This window comes from Ammodytes marinus (assembly GCF_949987685.1).
Source record: "Ammodytes marinus genome assembly, chromosome: 17".
In the NCBI taxonomy this organism is placed as follows: Eukaryota; Metazoa; Chordata; class Actinopteri; order Uranoscopiformes; family Ammodytidae; genus Ammodytes; species Ammodytes marinus.
In genome coordinates this window covers 3,596,642-3,617,245 of record NC_137221.1, presented here as the reverse complement: position 1 = coordinate 3,617,245, position 20,604 = coordinate 3,596,642, and the positions used below count along the sequence as shown (strand labels likewise).

Genomic DNA, 20,604 nt, shown 5'->3' with positions numbered 1-20,604 from the left:
ACGTGCGCACTGGATTGTGGGTCAGAATCGCCCAAATAGGATGCACTTTTCAACACTAACAATCTTGGCCGCATGAAGTAGGACATCCGGGTACTTCTAACCATCCTAAATCTGGCCACAAGAATCGGGACATCCTAAATCTTTTTTCTACCATACTATATAGTAGAAAGTATGCGATTCGGAACGCAACCAAAGTGTTTTGGTGGAGAAATATCATGAATTCTCTGGCAAATTTAGTTGCAAATAAATGTGTAATATTTCCGCCTATAATAAGGCCTTACTGTATATAGAATGCTGCTGGTTCAAAATGTCATTCTCGTTGCTTAGGAACACTACCAGTAGACCATGACTTCCAAGCAAATATTATGTAAATGAAACTTCTAGGTAGAAAGATTGGCATCAGATTGACGTGGATTGACCTCTGTAAGGGCTGATCATTTTGGCGCTTGTTGTCTAGCCTATGTGGTTACTCACTTAATTGATGAATTCAATGACTATTTTGTAGTAAAAGTAAAAAGTTATGACTGTCCATTTCTTGAAGGGGACATCTTAAAGTTATGAAAAAGTTTGGTTCTAACTCGGATGTGTGTGTGTGTGCGTGTGTGTGTGTGTGTGTGTGTGTATGTGTGTGTGTGTGTGTGTGTGTGTGTGTGTGTGTGTGTGTGTGAGAATAGCAGTAGCTTAACAGGAAGAGAGTGCTCAGATACACAAAGTGAAAAAAGAGAGAGAAAGAGGAAGAGAGAGAGAGAGAGAGAGAGAGAGAGAGAGAGAGAGAGAGAGATGGGACACACACACACACACACACACACACACACACACACACACATGCAGCTCATGAGAATGCATCTTCACTTCTGCCTCTGACCACTGACACTGACGCAGCTCGGTCATCTGAAGGTAAGTTGTTGTTGTTTAGTTGTTTAATATTTAATTACTTTTATAAATGTCACAGCTGTGCACATTGAGGATCACCAGAAGAGATACTACTCATGATGTTATGCCTGTGTTATATATATATATATTTTTGTTTAAGGGTAATACATGTTTCAAATTCAAAACGTTTTGCAATATTGAATAGTTGCAGAGTAAGTCAACATGTCGGAGTCCCATGGTTTAATTCATTGTTCACTTTTTAAGTTTTTTTTTATTTGACCAAAATCACAATCTTTGCTTAAACTTTAACCAAGTGCTGTGAGTTCCTAAAACAAAACCATGAAAAATGGAATTGTGCGTTATTAGTTGCATGGACACACAAGCACGCAAGGCAAGCACACACACACACACACACACACACACACATATTAGTTTCATGCACACACACACACACACACACACACACACACACACACACACACATATTAGTTTCATGCACACACACACACACACACACACACACACACACATACACAAACAGTGTTTTGCAAATATCCACTTGTTGTCACTGTGAATGCAAATACATATACAGTACATTCATTTCCTCATAAGGTTCATAGATAATTCTTTACTCAACAAATTGACCAAATGTCTGTAACTACAATTAAGTCGGATCTATACATACAGTAATAAAAAGAGAAAACATACCTACTACCATTGTGCCATAAGAAGAGAAAGGGGTTGCTACTGAATTTGAATGCACAATGGTAGTAGGTTGTTCAAACTAATAGACCACCACTCCAAATGTTCAGAATCAGAATCAGAATCAGAAAAAGCTTTATTTATCCCAAGAAGGGCAATTTAGTTTACAGTTCCAGTTCGCAGTAAAAAATCAATTGAATAAATATTATAAAAAGCAGTACGAGGTAGAAAATAACATCAATAGACAAACAGCAGTCCAACACACACATTCAACTCACATTCATTTCAACTCAACCTGTCAGAACAACCACCCAGCTACCCTGGTGCTCTCCACCTACTCCTGACCCTTGTGATCATTCAGTAACCTGATGGCTGCAGGAATGAAAGAGTGCGAGTACCTCACTGTTCTTGCCCTGTGAATTCCTCCCTGAGGACATGGTCAGGCTGACTCATAATGCATTTGGCTTTCTGGAATGCATGTTTGTTCCACAATGAACATATGCTCTTCAGCTGGATTCCAGTGATCTTTGAACAGATCTTTACAATGTTATTTAAGCTGTCCTGGTCCTTCACTGACAGACTGTTAAACCAGCATATCTATCTATCTATCTATCTATCTATCTATCTATCTATCTATCTATCTATCTATCTATCTATCTATCTATCTATCTATCTATCTATCTATCTATCTATCTATCTATCTATCTATCTATCTATCTATCTATCTATCTATCTATCTATCTATCTACTGACAGACTGTTAAACCAGCATGTAAATGAAAAAGTTAAAAGACTCTCAATGAAAGACTGATAAAAAGTTCTCAAAATAACTTTGGAGACACTGAAAGAGTTGAGCATTCTCAACAAGTGAACTCTTTGTTGTCCCTTTTTCACAATGACCTCAGTATGTGCATGAAATTTAAGCTGGTTATCAAATACTGTGCCTAGATATTTGTAGGTGTCTACAAGTTGGACTTCCTCCCCATGGATAACACTCGGTTCAGGCTCTCCCTTCACTTTCCTAAAATCTATGACTAATTCCTTTGTTTTTTCTATGTTTTTGTTTTTTTGTTTTTTTGCATTTTTTTTGGTGGAGTCAGAATCACTGACTCCACCTTTAACTGTAACAGCATTTCCAGCATTTCCAAATTTTAGTTGTAAAATGTCTCTAAACATTCAAGACATTGAAATGAGGTAAACAAAACAAATAAAATAATAATATGAAGACGTGAGACCTCTAGAAAACTTTCACTTTCATACCAAAGTTTATTTTTACTGTGAAGATAAAGTAAATTCAGTCGTAAAAAAAAAACAGCACTGGTCAATCTGTGTGTGTGTGTGTGTGTGTGTGTGTGTGCGTGCGTGCGTGCGTGCGTGCGTGCGTGCGTGCGTGTGTGTGTGTGTGTGCATTTGTGCGTGCGTGCGTGCGTGCATGCTGCGTGTGTGTTTGTATTTGTGTGTGTCTTTTCAAACCTGTGGCCTGTTGTTGTTGTTGCAAAAATGATTTACAACAGGAAGTCTGTATTTGACTTGAAGTTATTTCTTCTTACTTCTAAAAGTGTCAGGCTGGTTTGTGATGTTTTGCTCTGTGTGCGTGTGTCTGGAGATAATGATAATCAAATACATTATACTGCTTTTGTCATTGTTCTAATCATGCTAGCTAACAGAGGGAAAGCTTAAAGTAGCGACTAGGAACGTGTTGTTGTTGTTGATTGCATCGCCCCCTTTTGGACAAAAGCAGAAGTGTTGTTACCACACCAGCGCCTGCCGTCCTATAGATCTTTGCTAGAGATGAGGTAATGTATTTATATGTGACTATGTAGATTTAATAATGGTGATATGACCACGGTGAAGCAAAGTGAATTTTGATTTAGTAGCGTTCATAAACAGGCTTTTCCAGTCTGCCTGCTGTAAATCATTTGTTCTGAGTTGGCGGGGATCCAGACCGGAGCAAAGGCATTAATAATAACTTCATAAGAATAGTATTCTTTGCATTGATAGTCTTGTTTGCTGTTGCAGGTAATTCATGATCATCAGAGGAACAATTAAACTGTTGCATAAACAGTTAAAATATCTTAGTGGGAGGTTGAAATGCTTTCAAATAGAGATTGTATTGTTTGATCAGATACACTCCCACCACCCTGCAGTTATGTATGAGACCAGTAAAGATAGCTAAACACTTTGACTGTGAGACTGGGCTGGAAAGGACATCACTCACACAGTAGCCTGAGGTCTGTGGTTATTTTAGACAAAGTGTGTGTGTGTGTGTGTGTGTGTGTGTGTGTGTGTGTGTGTGTGTGTGTGTGTGTGTGTGTGTGTGTGTGTGTGTGTGTGTGTGTGTGTGTGTGCGTGCGTGCGTGCGTGTGTGTGTGTGGTGAACTACTGTTTAATACAAAGCAGTCGGTGGGCCAGTAAACATTTTGCTTCTCTGGTATTTTGTTTGACATCCTCTCACGGGACCACAGCAGATTAAAATGTTTGTTTCACAATCTAATGTCAACAACAACAGTGTCAGTCTTGTTACACGACCTAAGGCCAGTAGCCCTCACGACTTTCACTTAAAGCTGTAGTGTGTAACTTTTTTCATATAAATTGATGTTGGTTAAATTCAAGCCATCGCCAAACGAGTTGACACTAAGTTGATTAAGCCTATCGACTCCACAAAACTCTCTCTGTATTTCTCAGTATGGCAGCGTTTACAAACTGGTGTACCCCCCCCCCCCCCCCCCCCCCCCCCACTGACACTGGTGCAGGAGCTCAGAAAAATCCCCAAGAAGAGCCCAAGAAATGTTTCAGTTGTTGATTCTACTGCTAAGAAGAAAAAAAGAACCTGGATGTACAGCAGAAGGTATAATAGCCATGCTGCGCCATCACTGAAGGCTTTACCTCATGTAGATGCACATCTACATGAGTGTTGTTGTAATAACTCAGAATTCCTCATGGGAGCAAAAGAAGTTACGCACTACAGCTTTAAATGTAAATATGCCGCTTCATGAAGCCAGCAGTGCTGCATGTCTGTCTCACACACGTTGTAACCAGCGGTAACCACATCCCTGGTTTTAATTAACTTCTTGATTTGATTTGATAATCTTTTATTAATGTTTACTTTTTGAAAGAGCAAACAAAGACAAGTGATTCAATCCGGTTATGAATGGCACCCTCTTCCTACATAAATTATTATATGATGCTTTGGATTATAATTCATATTTAGTTTGTTTGTGTTCGCTTTCGTTTCACTGTATTAAGCACAGAGGTCAGGAATATGTGATGAAAGGGTGAAAGGTGAAATGTTAAATGTGTAACTATAGAAACAGGAAGGACAAATGGCCAAAACTCTGAGGAACCCCCCCCACACACAGAAACACACACACACACACACAGTTTAACTTGCTTTGTCTCAAACAACCACAGACCTCAGATCACTGTGTGAGCGACATCACTATCATTCTCACAGTCAAAGTGTAGTAGCTATCTTGGTCTCATGCATAACTGCAGGGTGGTCCGAATTTATCAGATTAAACAGTGCATGTGTGTGTGTGTGTGTGTGTGTGTGTGTGTGTGTGTGTGTGTGTGTGTGTGTGTGTGTGTGTGTGTGTGTGTGTGTGTGTGTGTGTGTGTGTGAAGCTTAATTCTCTCCGGGAACCACCACCTGGAGGAGAGGTTTGTGTGTCCATATGAACCTGAGGGCTGTGTTGTCTGGAGCCTAGTACTCTTGGTAGGATCTCCCAAGGGACAGTGGTCTCAGGTGAGGGGCTAGACTAAGAATGGTTCACAAAGACTCTATGGACAATCAAGATAGAGGAGGAGAGACCCTGCCCGGAGGAAGCCTAGGGCCCCCGTCTGGTGGCCAGGCCCAGAAAGGAGGCCCCCTGCAAGCGCCTGGTGGCCGGGTCACCCCCCCTGTAACTGATAGGCCCACCACTCATCAGAGGAACCGCTGGGGTCGGGTGCACTGCTTCATGGGGCAGTGAAGGACGGGGGCTCGATGGACCAGGCCCGGGGAGTAGAGGCTTTGGGGACGTGGAACCTCACCTCGCTGTGGGGGAAGGAGCCGGAACTGGTGCGGGAGGTGGAGCGCTATGAATTAGATCTGGTGGGGCTTAACTCCACGCACAGTCTCAGCTCTGGAACTCCTGGATAGGGGTTGGACTCTATTCTTCTCTGGAGTTGTGGATTCTCTGCATTTAGGGATGGTATCACCTGGTCTGAGGCCGCATGTTTCGGACACTCGGGTAAAGAGAGGGGCGGAGCTTTCAACTGATCACCATCTTCTCAGGGCCATCCAGTCTTTGTACGCTCAAAGCGAGAGCTGTGTCCGGGTTCTTGGAAGCAAGTCGGACTTGTTTCCGGTGAGGGTTGGCCTCTGCCAGGACTGTGATAATCGCTGAAAGGATCAAGGCGTATTCTTGGTGGGGAGAGTTTGCAGTTCGGTGGGCTGAGGATCTCATCTCTGCTGTTTGCGGATGATGTGGTTCTGGTGGCATCAGCAGAGTGTGAAGCAGTTGGGATGAGGATCAGCATCTCTAAATCTGCTCAGCAGGAAACCGATGGAGTGTCTACTCCAGATAGGGAATGAGTCTTTACCCAAAGTGAAAGAGTTCAAGTACCTCGGGGTCTTGTTTGCGAGTGAGGGAACAATGGAGCTCGAGATCGGAGCCAAAGAATAGGAGCAGCAGGGGCGATTTTGCACTCGCTTTACCTCACTGTTGTGAAGAAAAGAGAGCTGAGTCGTAAGGCAAAACTTTCTATCTACCGGTCGATCTTTGTTCCTACTCTCACCTATGGTCCTGAAGGCTGGGTAATGACCGAAAGAACAAGATCGTGAGTACAAGCGGCCAAAATGGGTTTTCTCAAGATGGTAGCTAGCGTCTCACTTAGAGATAGGGTGAGAAGCTCAGTCATTTGTGGAGTTACCATGACTTATTTACCTTGATTTGTACTGTAAGGTTAAAAACGAGAACATTCAGCTTTTATTGATTCTAGCGGCCTATTTGTACAATAGTGGTAGTGTCTGCTGTAATACAGATCCATGGTAGTGAGTGTATTTGTTTAGGAAGCAAGTACAATCTGGAAAAACTGGCACAGGAGTGGTGTCTAGTTCCCGTTTTTTTAATAGAGGCTTGATTTGGTTATGAATCCCAGGTGTCTGGTTACAGAAACCCAGCTCAGACAGCCACACCCAAACTGACAGGGAGAGAAACAGAAAGGGGAATGGGAAAAAACAAACCCCATTACAACACTTTTTCAAAGATCTACAGAAATATTTACGGTGTGGTTGTATGTCAGTGGCAACATTTAATATGTGATGGGTTGTTACGTCGCGTACTGTGTCATTTGTCATCAGTCATTTGTCAAAACAGTTTTCTAACTTTGTATAGACAGTAGAGATGGCACATCCTATTTGCATTACCTGCTGATAAGGTAATCCAGCTTCCAATCAGAAGTAGACAAAACGCACAAGCCAATCACAACGCGACAACACGAGGAAGAGGAAGATAAAGAGGGAGATAAAGAGAAAGAGGAAGAGAAAGAAACACCTGAAGGCAGAAAACATTTCAGAGAGGAGAGGAGAAGGACTGGTCAAAGTGTCATCTTGTCCGTGAGCTTTTGGTAAGTTCACAATTTAACTGCCTTAAAACTGCTCTATAACAGCTAAAGATAAGACAACAGAGTAAGCTATGACCCAGGGGGCAAAGTTATTTCATGGGCGTGGAATGTTGTAAAAGGTTGTTCACAAGAAATTATATCTAGGACCTCCTCAGGGCGGAAATAGAAAACCACAGTTTAAGGCGAGGGTAAAATTTTAGCTTATAGATATCATCATGAAACTTTGCCAGTTGATTAATGACATTAAAACAATATATTTTGTTTAAAGATATGCAAATGTGGGCATCATTAGTGGAATATGCTAAGTTTGCATATATATTCAAAAGTTTTTGTAAAAAACGTCAATACAAAAAATTATTGTTTTAATGTCAGTAATCAATTGGCAAGGTGATATCTATAAGTTAAAACATTGTAATTGTTACCATTGCCTTAAACCATGGTTCCGATTTTCTATTTGCGCCCCCTGTAGCTTTCCAGCAGGTAGTTGAGCAAGTTGTCCACCCAGGTTGTGATCCTTGAAGGTCATAGATATAATTTCTGGCGAACAACCTTTTACAACATTCCATGCCTGTTTTCCAAATAAAAGGGGGTTTCGCCCCCTGGGTATCGAGGCTAGTAACAATATAAAAACTTTTTTATTATGTATTGAAAGAGGCTGCATTTTGTTGCTGCGTGAGAGAAATGGGGAAATGAAACTTACAGGGACACAAGTCAGTCTTTGTTTAGCAGTTTTTAAGTTTTATTACCGTAGTTACGAATTTGATTTTCTTACAGCTGAACGTTATCAAAAGTTACATAACACCACCTGAAGGTTTTTCCAGAATAATTTTCAAAGACTGATGTTGTGATTATAGTCCTGTGTGATGAGGCAATGCCACGTAGGCATGAAAAGGGCTGGGTGGGGTGGCCGCCCTACATTTGATGTTATCATAATTGAAGTGACTCACACTAACTGATTTGAATAAACTAACTGATAATAAAATGCTCTGGGCTAATATTTATTTCCCTTTTCCTGTAGGTAGGATTCAGAGTGAAACTTCACATCAAAATGGCATCAAAGTCAAAACGCAAAAGAGAAACACCTGAGAAGGTAGGCTACTATTTTACCCATCTCCACCACAACATTTTGACTTGCAAGATGATTGATTTTTACGGTTTTGACATTTTGAAGCACAGTAACTCTTATCAGGGAAATAAATGAAAACAATTCCACAATACATTTCACTATTAATTAAATAGTTTTCTTCTATTTCTAGGAAGAAACAGACAGTCCGGATGGCGAAGGCAGTCAAACCCCCAAACAACCTGTTGCAGAGGTCTGTCATATTTTATTTTATGTCTGTGTTGGACAATAAAACATGTTTTTCTCATTCTATATTAGGAGCACATTTACGATATGTTTTAATTTCACTTCAGCCATGTTTTAGAGAAGATATAATAATGTCTAAGTGTTGTCTGTTTCTCTGTGTTTGTCCTTTGAGACACCGGCAAGCCCTCCCGGGTGTTCCACCCCGCTCTATAACAAAGAAAAACAAATATTGTGCTTTGACTAAATGAGGTAAGATTTGCTTGTATTTCATTTCTAGGAAGAAGAGCCACATGGATCCAGATCTTTCAAGTGGCGATGTAAGGACAGGCTCAGAACCTGTAATAAAGAAAGAACTGTCGAAGAATCACTACAGACAGACCAAACGTTTAGAACAATTGCAAAAGAGAACCAGGACAGGGAGCTTGTTATTCTGAGATATGGGAAAGCCATTACTCCAGACTTTCCCTGCAGCTTAATGAAGGAGTGTACTGAGTTAGTTGTCAAGTACATTACAGCATGTGACACACCAAGGGTCCTGGACGATCCCCAAAGAAAGGGTCCATCTGTCAGTCCTCTGATGTTTCATATACAGACAAGGGGAGGGGAAACGGTAACGAAAATCATGAGAAACCCAAAACTACAAACAAAATTTTCAGAGGTAACGGTTTATGCATTTAAAGGGGAAACTGTTGAGGAAGCTCTGAGAAGAGATGGGCGTTTTTCGAAGGTCATATTCAGAAAGAACTGTGTGCTCCAGGACAGAATTGATCACAGTGAAACTGCAATGTCCATTTTCGTTGATGATCTTAATGATAAAATATTCCAGATCCTGTCCACTTCTGATCCCGTAGATATTCAGATTAGTCTGAAATCTGACAGTGATTCTCCACTGCAGGTTACTGAAACTAAGTCAGTGAAAGGCAACACATCAGAAGGGAAACCAGATGAAAAATGTAATATGGTATGGGAAATACCAAATTCAAAAGAGGTGCGAGGTTATCTATCTACACAGTTTGAAAAAACGTTAGAAGAAATGAAAGCTAAGCCAGGTGCTAAGCCTTCTAGTATCAAAGATCTCTTCCGTGTGGAGTACGGGAAGAATGCAGACACATGCAGGGAAGTGAAAACATTTAAGACACTGATGCTTCCCAGTGATGCTGTCTGCCAGGTGAGGATTAATGGGAGAGCAGAAGGAAGTGGCTTTCTCTTATTTGACAAGTTTGTCCTCACAAATGAACACGTTTTAAAAAACGTGTTTTCTAATGATGGTAGACAGCTTTTATCGGATGTCACGGTCCATTTCTCCTTTGAAAGTCTGGGGGACGGAGGGCAAGGATTTAAAGTGAAAGAGGTCATTTGCCACGAGTTCGACCGTGATTTAATGGACCGAAAGTGGGACTGGGCTTTATTAAGACTTGCTGATGATCAGAAATGTCCTAAGGGTCTGTTAACCCGCTCTGGGTACCTTCCCCAAAGTGGCGGAATTTGCATTATTGGACATCCTGACAGTGGTGTGAAAAAGTTAGACCCATGCTTGATTGTTCCGACTGAAAACTTCAACCAGGTTGTGAACAGGCATCATGAGGAAAATCCTGATAACGTTGTGAGGGACGGAAGTCTTTACGGTGGAAAACCAGGGCCAATTCAGATAGTTAGCCAGCATTTCTTTCAAGAAGATGTGGCAAAATCTGTTGCAGAGAAGAGACTGAATTATGAGACTTGTTTTTCTTTTGGCTCGTCTGGTTCCCCTGTCTTTGATAATGACTGCAATGTTGTTGCGATGCATACAGGGGGATATGCCTACCGCAATGCAAGGGGTAAAGAACAGAGTGTCATCGAGTATGGCTATCCTTTGTCCGACATCATCCTACACATCATCGTCCAGCTAGTGGAAAAAGGCAGGTTTGATGTGTTGAAGAAATACCTTGCTTGTAGTGATAAACTTCAGCCAAACAGGATGGAAGATCTAAAGGCACTGGTTAAGATGAGAAATATCACAGCATTTAAAGATGCGGCCAACAATGCAGAGGTCATGGGTGACGAGGTGTTGACAAAATTCTTTGAACTTATCTGTCCAGAAGAGAAACCTATCCCAATGTGCCATTGATTGAGCGTCCACATTATGTCACAAAACTAACTGCTGACAAAAGACAGTGGGCAAAAAAGCGTCATGTCCATTTTCATTTAAAAGAATTGTGTTGTAAATAGTGCCGTGATTGGTGAATAGATCCAATACAAGACTTGGTGTCTTCATTGTTTAAATGAAAGTTACCTTATTTGTTAAAAGACAAAGGGATCTATGTTTTTGTATTGTCATTTTATGTTGTCTGTTTTATTTGACTTGGTGTCCTTAGCTTATCAGGGATATATCATTGTCGTTGGATATCTAGTCAGATAAGTAACAAGAAATCGCAGCGCCGAAATACCAAACGATATAGTGTGTTTTGGGGCAATTTAAAAGAGGTACATTCAGAGCTGATGGACTGGGGTATAAGTTAGACAACCTTTGGGGGGCCCAAGGCAGAGGGGGGCCCATCACAGACGTTTTTCTGTGTCTCCAAATTATTCCAGAAAATATTACATTGCTCACATAGGACACAGTTGATTTAGCCATAGTTTCGTTCTTAAAGTGCACCAGATTGATACATTTTACTTTAAAAGGTTGACATTTTAAGACCACCTCTCAGGGGGCCCATCAGGACTTCATGTATAGGGGCCCAGAATTTGGTGCTACGCCCCTGGGTACCTTATTACATGGTTTGTCCAACAGCAATGCCCCAGCACTGGTTCGGTAAATATGTTGGTCTGTATTATTTGATGACCAAACAATATCAGATGTGGGCATGATCTGAAATCTCTATCACAAATGTTTGTGTGTAAATAAATGAGAGGTCATCAGGATTTCTTTTAAGTTTAAAATGCTGTCTTCTGCCATTAACTGTTTTTAAGAAAATCACCTCTGAGATTTTAATTGTATCTTCTATCTTTTTTCTTCAATAATGTTTTAAGATTAGCGTACAGAATTTGATATGGTGATGTATTTGATATTGTATTGTATCCTGGCATAGTATCATTGTGTTCAATCTTTATGGTTTTGTCTTAAAAATGAGAAGTGGAAAGAATTTGTATTTTGAACCAATAATTATGATCATTTATTAATTTTCAATAAAGTGTTTTCTTTCATATTTGGGTCTTGATTTTTTTTGTATTACTTGCTCATAAACAGAATACATTTATGAATGTTCAATTCTGAGTAAAACTAACTGAGAATCCATCTCAATCAATATATGACACTTATTTTCTGCATTGAGAACTTGGCACCATGTTTTCCTGCACAGCTTCTGCAGCAGTTACATCAGATTGTCATGAGAAAATGATTCTGAAACTGATGAATATCTCTCACATTAGTAGGTTGGTTATCAGTAGAAAGGCAAACTACTGGCGTATGTTGCCGCAGTAACTGACTCTTGGTTGGGCTGAACCTGCTACCTGAAACGGAAAACCCAGAGTTTCCACTAACTCAGAGCGAACAAACTCTGTTGTCTCAAAACCAGCTACCTGAAACAGGCCTCTGGTATCACTATCATCTATAGCTTCTTCTGGCCACAGGCTGGTGCCACTATGTAGATCTGTATTTCTAGATCTGATAAACGCCCATTGCAGTGCATGTAAGATGTTTGTAGATCACACTTCACTGTGCCGACCACTTTTTAGTTCTGTGCAGTAACATGCAAGTTTATTTTAAAAGGTGGAGTCAGCTTCTCTGGAGATTGCTTGTTGTCATCAATGTTTTTGGTCTACAGTGCCTAGGCGGTGTATTCAAATTTTTGTTCAGCAAACAATCGTTATTCATAATCACTGAGAATCACCATTAACTACGCAGCAATGTGAGACTCGGAGGCACAGTTGTGAAATTATTTGCTCAACAAGACAAAAATTATTTTAATCTGAGCATTCCATATTTAGGAAAAGACAAGTGTCACACTCACAGATGTATTTTAAGCCAGCACACACACACACACACACACACACACACACACACACACACACACACACACACACACACACACACATACCCATGTTCGTTCATACAGTGTTCTAATCTATTTTCATATTCACATATTGTCACAACAACCAGAGGATAGCCAATAGCCCCACTCATTTAAACCAAATGTCTAAAGTTGATCAAACTTAAATGACAATATCTTTAATTATTTGGATTGATAAGTATATATCATTTCAGATGTTTGACTCTAATGCAACCAACTCCCCAAATTACATACAGGTGAAACTCGAAAAATTTGAATATCTTGCAAAAGCTTGTTTATTTCAGTAATTCAACTTAAAGGTGAAACTAATATATTATATAGACTCATTACATGCAAAGTGAGATAAGCCTTTATTTGTTATAATTCTGATTATTATAGCTAACAGCTTATGAAAACCCCAAATTCAAAAACTCAGAAAATTTGAATATTACATGAAATGAATAAAGAAGGGATTTTCAATACAGAAATGTCGGCCCACTATAAAGTATAATCATCCATATGTACTCAGTACTTGGTTTGGGCCCCTTTTGAATGAATTCTTGCCTCAATTCCAATTCATTTTCCATGATATTCTAATAATACGAGTATCACCATGTAGTTAGAAGGATTTTATGGATTTTGGTTTGCAGTTACAGGGGGCTTTAACTAATCAACTCTGTATGTCTTTTTGTTTCATATACAATAAAGTATATATATAATAAAAGCTCTGTATGTCTGGTATTCTTGTTAGAAACAGGAATAACGTTTTCTCTTATATCATTTTGTTTTCCAGACACACAATGGATCCCAATACCTCTGTGTCTCCTCACACTCCCTGGAATGACCAGGCCACGGCGCAGACAACAGTAGCCATTTTTGAAAACATCTGCACCATCCTCTACACGATGACCGTCGTACTCGGCATTACAGGGAACTCTATCGTGATCTGGGTGGCCGGATTCAAGGTCAAGGTGAATATAGTTTGTAGGATATAGTGAGTTACAATATCCTAGCGCTTGTGGTGTAGTGGAAAGAGCATTCCTTAGACTATCGGAAGATCATTCCTTTACAGCATCGTTAAGAATAATTCACTGATATTTTCAAAAAGTTATTTTGACAACAAGGGTTCCCCAGAATCACTGACTGCACCTTTAATGCTAAAAATTTGCCAACATTTTATCAAATATAGACAAATACTTATGTACAAGACAAATTATGTCTATTTTTTTCACACACAGTTTGTTGCCTCTTAACCCTTATTTTCTTCATTTTTCCTCTACTGCCTTTCCTCTAATTCTTTTGTCTTTTCTGTCATTTATTTTAATCTAATTCATTTATTTCCTCCTCCCTCCTTGCCTTGCCTTCCTCGACTATCGGCCCAATCAAATCAAACTTTATTTGTACAGCACTTTTCATACACAGTGAAGGTAACACAAAGTGCTTGACAGTAGTAGGCCTATATACAACTAGAAAATGCTGAAAATGAGTGTGAATGCTTAAACAGCTTACGCTAAACTGAATAGCTGAGTATGAAGATTTGAAAAAGTTTATGAAGGTCATATTGTATAAAAGGAGTTTAAAAGGAAAAAAAAATTCCAATGTGAGTGAACAACTGGCAAAGTGTCATGATGATGTTCTGTTTATAAGTTAAAACAGTCACCTTTTCCAGCTGCAGTGTTATTTATTCTCTTCTCCCTCCCCAGCCCAAGGTGACCAACGTGTGGCTGGTGAACCTGGCCGTAGCCGACCTGATCTTCTGCTTCACGCGAGTCCTCTCTCTCTCCAAGAGGCTGATCTTCCACCACTGGCCCTTTGGCGTGTTCCTCTGCAAATTCAACGGCTTCTTCAAATACGCCAACATGTTCTGCTCCGTCTTTCTCCTGGCGGTGATCAGCGTTGACCGCGTGCTGTGCGTGTGGCAGCCCGTTTTCACCCGCCGCCGCCGCACGCTCTGGGCCGCCAAGGTGGTGGCCGTGTGCGTGTGGATCGCCGCCATTTTCTTCAGCAGCCCTTACTTCATGTACCGCCAGGTTTTCCCAGGGAAGAACAACCTCAGCAAATGCTCCATCGGGGAGGCCTCGAAAGGAGACAATAGCACTAAAGTCACTCTCCACTTGATACGCTTTCTGTGTGGTTTCATGCTGCCGTTCATTGTCATTCTTGTGTGCTACATATTAGCCGGGCTTGGCATCCGACGCACACGGCTTTCCAATAAATCCCGCCCCCTCCGTATATTGGCATCTCTAGTGATTGCGTTTTTCCTATGCTGGGCGCCGTACCATTGTCTACTTCTTGCGAAAATGGTGGACAGTAAAAACCCAGTGGTAAAGATTTGGCATCCTTTGGCTACGGGCATCGCTTACTTTAACAGCTGTGTGAACCCCATAATGTACTTCTGCATGGGGCTCAAAGCCAAGGGAAGGTTCAAGCAGGGTTTGGCGGGCGTGTATCAGAGAGCTCTGGCCGAGGAACCACAGACCAGCCAGTCAAACGAGGACAGTGCGGGGTCCAGACAGAATACCGCTCTGGTGGAAGGAAAGAAGACGCCTGTGGATGTAGATTGAGTTTGAGACCCAACCCGAGAGTTTGCTGGACTCATATTTGAACGTTAAAGTGTAAATAAATAGAGATGGTTTTGTCATGTTTTAAACCAGTTAAAGGTGGAAGCAGTGATTCTGGAGACTGCGAAATGTTGTCGAAATCAGTGAATATCTCCTCATGATCCTCCGCCTGTCTGTACTGTGTGTGCGCCGCGGTTAATACACAGCCTAGGGTCTGCAAACTGGCATGTTGCTAGGGATGGTGGCCCCCTGTATTAACATACCCATGTACAGAGCCTAGGCTGTGTATTAACACTTTTCAGAAAGCACACAGTACAGACAGGTTGCGGATTGTGAGGAAAAATTTAATGATTTTAACTAAAAGTATTTTTGACGACAAATCGAATCGTTGACTCCAGTACTATCTGTTTAGTAATGTACTTTACTAGTTTAGTAATGTTGTCATTTAGACCTGTAAGTATTATTTCCTTTTCAGGCTGCAGTAAATTCTTTTAGCTCTATATTAAGGATTGAATTTATTCATGACAAGATGAGATTTTATTATGATGATTTTTTGGCATTTTCTAGCTTTATTAGATAGTACAGAGTTGAAATGGGGAGACACAGAGAGAGAGAGAGAGAGAGAGAGGGGGGGATGACCTGCAGTAAAGGTCCACGGGTCTGATTTGAACCTGCGACCACTGCATCGAAGGCCGGAGCCAATATGGTACACACTCTATCCACACCACCGGAGTGCCTTAGATTATTTATTTTTATTAATATTATTTACTATGGTTTTGTTGACACTGCAATTATAACTTGTTGTATATTTCAGAATTTTACTTTTTTTGTAATATAATTCGTCCAAACTGCTGACCTTATAGCGAAGAGACAAGTTAACTGAACACTTCCAAAATGGCCACTGTGCCTACATGCACCAACATGCTTTATATTAAACACTGAGGTCACATTCACATTTTCCTCTAAAAGGTTTCGTTTTGACACATGTGGTTAACGTCCAAAATAAAAAGTGGAAGTTTGTTGATTCTGTATAGAGAAACAAAAGCAGGAAGAGGGAAGTGAGACCATAAAACTAAATAAATAATCCTTTTCTAAGGCTGTGTCCGGACTGCCATACTAGCGTCCTACATCCTACTCACCATCTATATACTGCATACTCTCTACTCAAAGATCGATTGTGTATGCGAGCTGCGTCGAAACGTTCTCAGTTCAAGTATACTCAAGCAATGAAGAATTTCTTCTTCTTCTTATAAGATTCAGGTCACTGAGGTCACATTCACATTGTCCTCTAAAAGGTTTCGTTTTGACCTAGGTCCATGGTTTTGACACATGTGGTTAACGTCCAAAATAAAAAGTGGAAGTTTGTTCATTCTGTATAGAGAAACAAAAGCAGGAAGAGGGAAGTGAGACCGTAAAACCAAATAAATAATCCTTTTCTAAGACTTTAGTTTAGTTGAGACACTGTCTGCTGTTGAGGGCAGAGGAATTGAAACCGTACAGCGACTCTAAAGCATTTCAAACAATCTTTCGCTTGGTTTCTAAGAAGATTTGTTTGGTTTTTTCCTCCCATCAGAAATGTTTGGTCAGATGGTGTGAGTGAGTCATGGGCTGGCATCAAGATAAGGTTTCAAAACTGCTATTATTTCCTGTCATGCCATTCTAAGGTATTGACACACTTAACACACACGCACTCTCTCTCTCTCTCTCTCTCTCTCTCTCTCTCTCTCTCTCTCTCTCTCTCTCTCTCTCTCTCTCTCTCTCTCTCTCTCTCTCTCTCTCTCTCTCTCTCTCTCTCTCTCTCTCTCTCTCTCTCTCTCATAAATGGCTCTCTCTTTCTCTCTCATAAATGGGATATGTATAGACCCCTTATCTGTTTATCAACACGGCGGATGCACGCGCTGCATAGCTGCAGAAAGAAAAATTGTTTGGCTGGTTGCCATGGTTACCCGTTTGGTTGTATTGCAGTTGCGGTGTTTCTTTATAGGTCCATGGTGTTAAATAGCGATGTTGTCAGCTTACTAAAACAGTTTATCAGCGAGTGATAACATTGGTTATGCGGAAACATTAACACTATTGAACAGGAAACGTCTTAACTAGCCGTGATCATCTGTTTTTAGACTGACTCCTGCTTTCGGGGCCATTGGGCTCACGAGCCGACCAGCTTATCAGACCAGCTGTTTGAGACGGAGATGAAAAAGGAAAGTGAAACTTATGGTGGAGCAGTTAAACCTGCAGCGTGTAGAATTTTGGGTTTTATTTCCTAGCAGATTTTGTAGAAAGTAATTATAATATCCATAAGTACATTTAATGTAGTGCATAATAGCTGAGAAAAATGTTTTGAATAATTTTTTTTTCCCTTAGAAAGGGTCTCATATATGTCCATATTTCTGCATATTTTGGACCAAGGCCTAGTGCCGCCATCTTGAAAATCTCATAGTTGGAATGTCATCAGGTGCATTGTTTAAAATTTAGAATTGTTCTTGTCCTTGAAGGCCACTGTAGCTTCTGTTATTATTCTAAAGGGTTGGGGTTACCCAGGGAGCGTTGCATTCTAGAACTTTGTAGAACTTTCTTGATGATGTCATATTACACACTGCACCTTTAAATAGTTAAATGAATAAATATTATAACCAAACACAATAATGTGTTGTGTTATCTGCTTTAGTAGCCTACAGTAGGCTAGCACATGTCGACCCCACTCGGTTTTCGTTTATTGATTTTTCCTAAATGGTATGATTTAGCCTACTTACCGGCTACACGTGTACACGTGCAAACCCCTACTGCCTAGTCAAACCATAGAGTCAAACACAAGGGAAGAGGACGGAGATGTATAACGTCTGGGTCATTGTAAATAAGCCTCCATAGCCTCGTCTCCGGTCACTGTCCTTATTGTAAACATTTCACAACTCATTTATGTAATTATACAGCGGTACATTTGGGCATTTACTAGCTTTATCACCATTCAAACAAAAAATAAACGGTTTGTGCATCCAACAGCACAACAAGACATGATTGTGGCTCGTGTCGCTCTTGTCTCTTTCTGCGGCTGACATGCGCAGTAGAGCGGGGAGTGACGCTGTGTGACGTAGACTGATAAGGGCTCTATAGAAAATGAGCATGTCAGGGCGCTCCGGTGGCGTAGTGGATAGAGTGCGTACCATATTGGCTCCGGCCTTCGTTGCAGTGGTCGCGGGTTCGAGTCAGACACATGGACCTTTACTGCAGGTCATTCCCCCACCCCCTCTATCTCTCTCTCTCTCTCTCCCCATTTCAACTCTGTACTGTCTAATGAACCTTGAAAATGCAAAAAAAAAATAATGAGCATGTCTCAAAACCAGGTTGAACTGCTTTTATTAAAACTTTGTTTCGAATCATTCAATTATTTATTCTATTATATTCTAATTACCAGTATATTAATATTAATGTTCAGAATATTCTATCCGTTATTTCAAAATAATAAAAAGTCTCCTCAGCTTAAAGATTTTTTTTTGTTTTTATACCCAGACATTTCAAAATAAAACATTTGAAAGCTGTAATCGCATGTCAGAATATCTTAGACTCTTTATTTTATTTTATTTTATTTTATTTTATTTTATTTTATTTTATTTTATTTTATTTTATTTTATTTTATTTTATTTTATTTTATTTTATTTTATTTTATTTATTTATTTTATTATTTTTTTGACTGTGTGTTGTGTATGTGCCTGCATGTTGGCCTATGTATTGTTGGTGCAGGGAAGGGAAACATTAACATTATGTGTTAAGTATGTTTATCAATGTATCATCACAAATAAAAATATGATAAAAAAATAAGAATATCTCAGACTCGGCCCATGCTTAAAGCTATGAGTGTGACACCGCAGAGCAGAAGTAAAGGCAAAGCTTTTATGTCCGTTATGTCTATGCAAATGTTTATAATATCTCGCCTAGAATCTTGTCACTAAGCATAATGAACACCAGTCCTTAGCAACCAGCTCATGAAGCCAAGCTGTATGGGCTCTGTAGATTACGGTCACATCAATAGGAAGCATGTCTGTCAATCGCAATGTTTATCTCAAGCATGTCGAATAATTTGAATATCAAATAAAAGTTATTTTGTGGCACTTTCATATATTCTGGATTTGTTAAACATAAAGTAAAATTATTCTAGAATACAAATACTTTACAAGGTCGACATTTCTGTATTATTTATTAAAACTTTTTTTTAAATTAAATATTCTAGTATTTTGAGATACTGGATTTTTTTTTTTTTCCATGAGCGAAAATCCGAAATCATCAAAATCAAAACAAAAGAAAGACCTGACATATTTCACTATGTGTAATTGATATATTAAAGTTCACTTTTTGAATGGACTTTTTCATGTTATACACTTTTTTTTTTTTTTTTAGATTCACCTGTGTCTTCAGCATAAGGTTTTATGGTGTAAAAGGGCATGCTGTCAGCTAGCACAGTACAGAACGGTAGCGGATCATGAGGAGATATTTACTGATTTTGAGAAAAAAGTAGAGTAAAAGTAGCTTGAACAATGGTCAACTGTTGCTGAAAATGTATAAGCCAGTTAAGAAAAAAGTTAAGAAAAAAAAATTCGATCTATTTTTTTATTTCTATGCTTTATTAGACTGATTCGAGAGACAGAGTTGAAATGGGTCAGAGAGGGGAATGACATGCAGAGAAACGACCCAGGCTGGATTCTAACCCATGGTCTGCTGTGAAGAGGACTGAAACTCTGTGGGTGGGCGCTCTAACCACAACACCACCATCACCCCTGTACATAAGGAACATTAAAAGAGGATGTGGCTTTGAGTTGACTGGACAGGAGTTGAGTTATTGTGAAAGTACTTCTTTAAAATAAGAACAAAGTCGGGCGCTCTGGTGGTGTAGTGGATAGAGCGCGTACCATATTGGCTCCGGCCTTCGTTGCAGTGGTCGCGGGTTCGAATCCGACCCGTGGACCTTTACTGCAGGTCATCCCCCCTCTCTCTCTCTCTCTCTCTGTCTCCCCATTTCAACTCTGTACTATCTAATAAAGCTTGAAAATGCCCCAAAAAAAATCTTTAAAAAAAAAAAATAAGAACAAAGTGAGAGCCAGAAGATAAACAGCCTTGTTGCAGATAAATGCAGTAGTTCATGAGGAAATAGCTAAATATATTTTCAAAAGTTTCCTGACCCTAAACCCTATTTTGCGGTGTTGAGTAATAATTTAATAGCACAAGGGAAGGGCATCGAAAATGACAAATGCCTTTCGCAATTTAGCTTCGGACCTTCATTTTCAACCAAACATGTCATCTTTCAGCTGTCATCTCCAGGAGTTTTAGTAATTGTTCCATTAAAGGTGGAGTCAGTGATTCTGGAGAATGCTTGTTGTCAAAATCACTAACATAAGATTTTCTTTCAGTGCACACACAGTACGGACAGGTAGCGGATCATGAGCAGAGTATCACTCATTTTGACAAAAAGTAATTTTGACATCAGGCGTTCTCCAGAATCACTGACTCCACCTTTAAAAGCATAAGATTACAAGGAA

General features: G+C 40.0%; 2 protein-coding genes across 2 annotated transcripts; both read left to right on the top strand.

The window, feature by feature from the left end:
- The first annotated feature begins 7,147 nt into the window (after positions 1-7,147).
- On the top strand, positions 7,148-11,618 carry LOC307264323 (serine protease FAM111A-like). The gene is made up of 4 exons (XM_080045710.1): positions 7,148-7,184; positions 8,200-8,271; positions 8,438-8,497; positions 8,768-11,618. Exons 2-4 carry the CDS (start codon positions 8,230-8,232, stop codon positions 10,595-10,597), a joined length of 1,932 nt encoding a protein of 643 aa, XP_079901836.1. The 5' UTR covers positions 7,148-7,184; positions 8,200-8,229; the 3' UTR covers positions 10,598-11,618.
- Positions 11,619-13,318: 1,700 nt separating this feature from the next.
- On the top strand, positions 13,319-15,082 carry LOC307264129 (C3a anaphylatoxin chemotactic receptor-like; the record flags this gene model as incomplete). The annotated part of the gene is made up of 2 exons (XM_080045401.1): positions 13,319-13,489; positions 14,222-15,082. The coding sequence occupies 2 exons, from the start codon at positions 13,319-13,321 to the stop codon at positions 15,080-15,082; spliced, it is 1,032 nt and encodes a 343-aa protein (XP_079901527.1).
- Between the last annotated feature and the right edge of the window lie 5,522 nt (positions 15,083-20,604).

Coding starts and splice junctions, on each gene's coding strand:
- LOC307264323 (XM_080045710.1), top strand. CDS start 8,230: ATGGCATCAAAGTCAAAACGCAAAAGAGAAACACCTGAGAAG. Junction 8,272..8,437: donor AAAGAGAAACACCTGAGAAG/GTAGGCTACTAT, acceptor TTCTATTTCTAG/GAAGAAACAGACAGTCCGGA. Junction 8,498..8,767: donor CCAAACAACCTGTTGCAGAG/GTCTGTCATATT, acceptor TTTCATTTCTAG/GAAGAAGAGCCACATGGATC.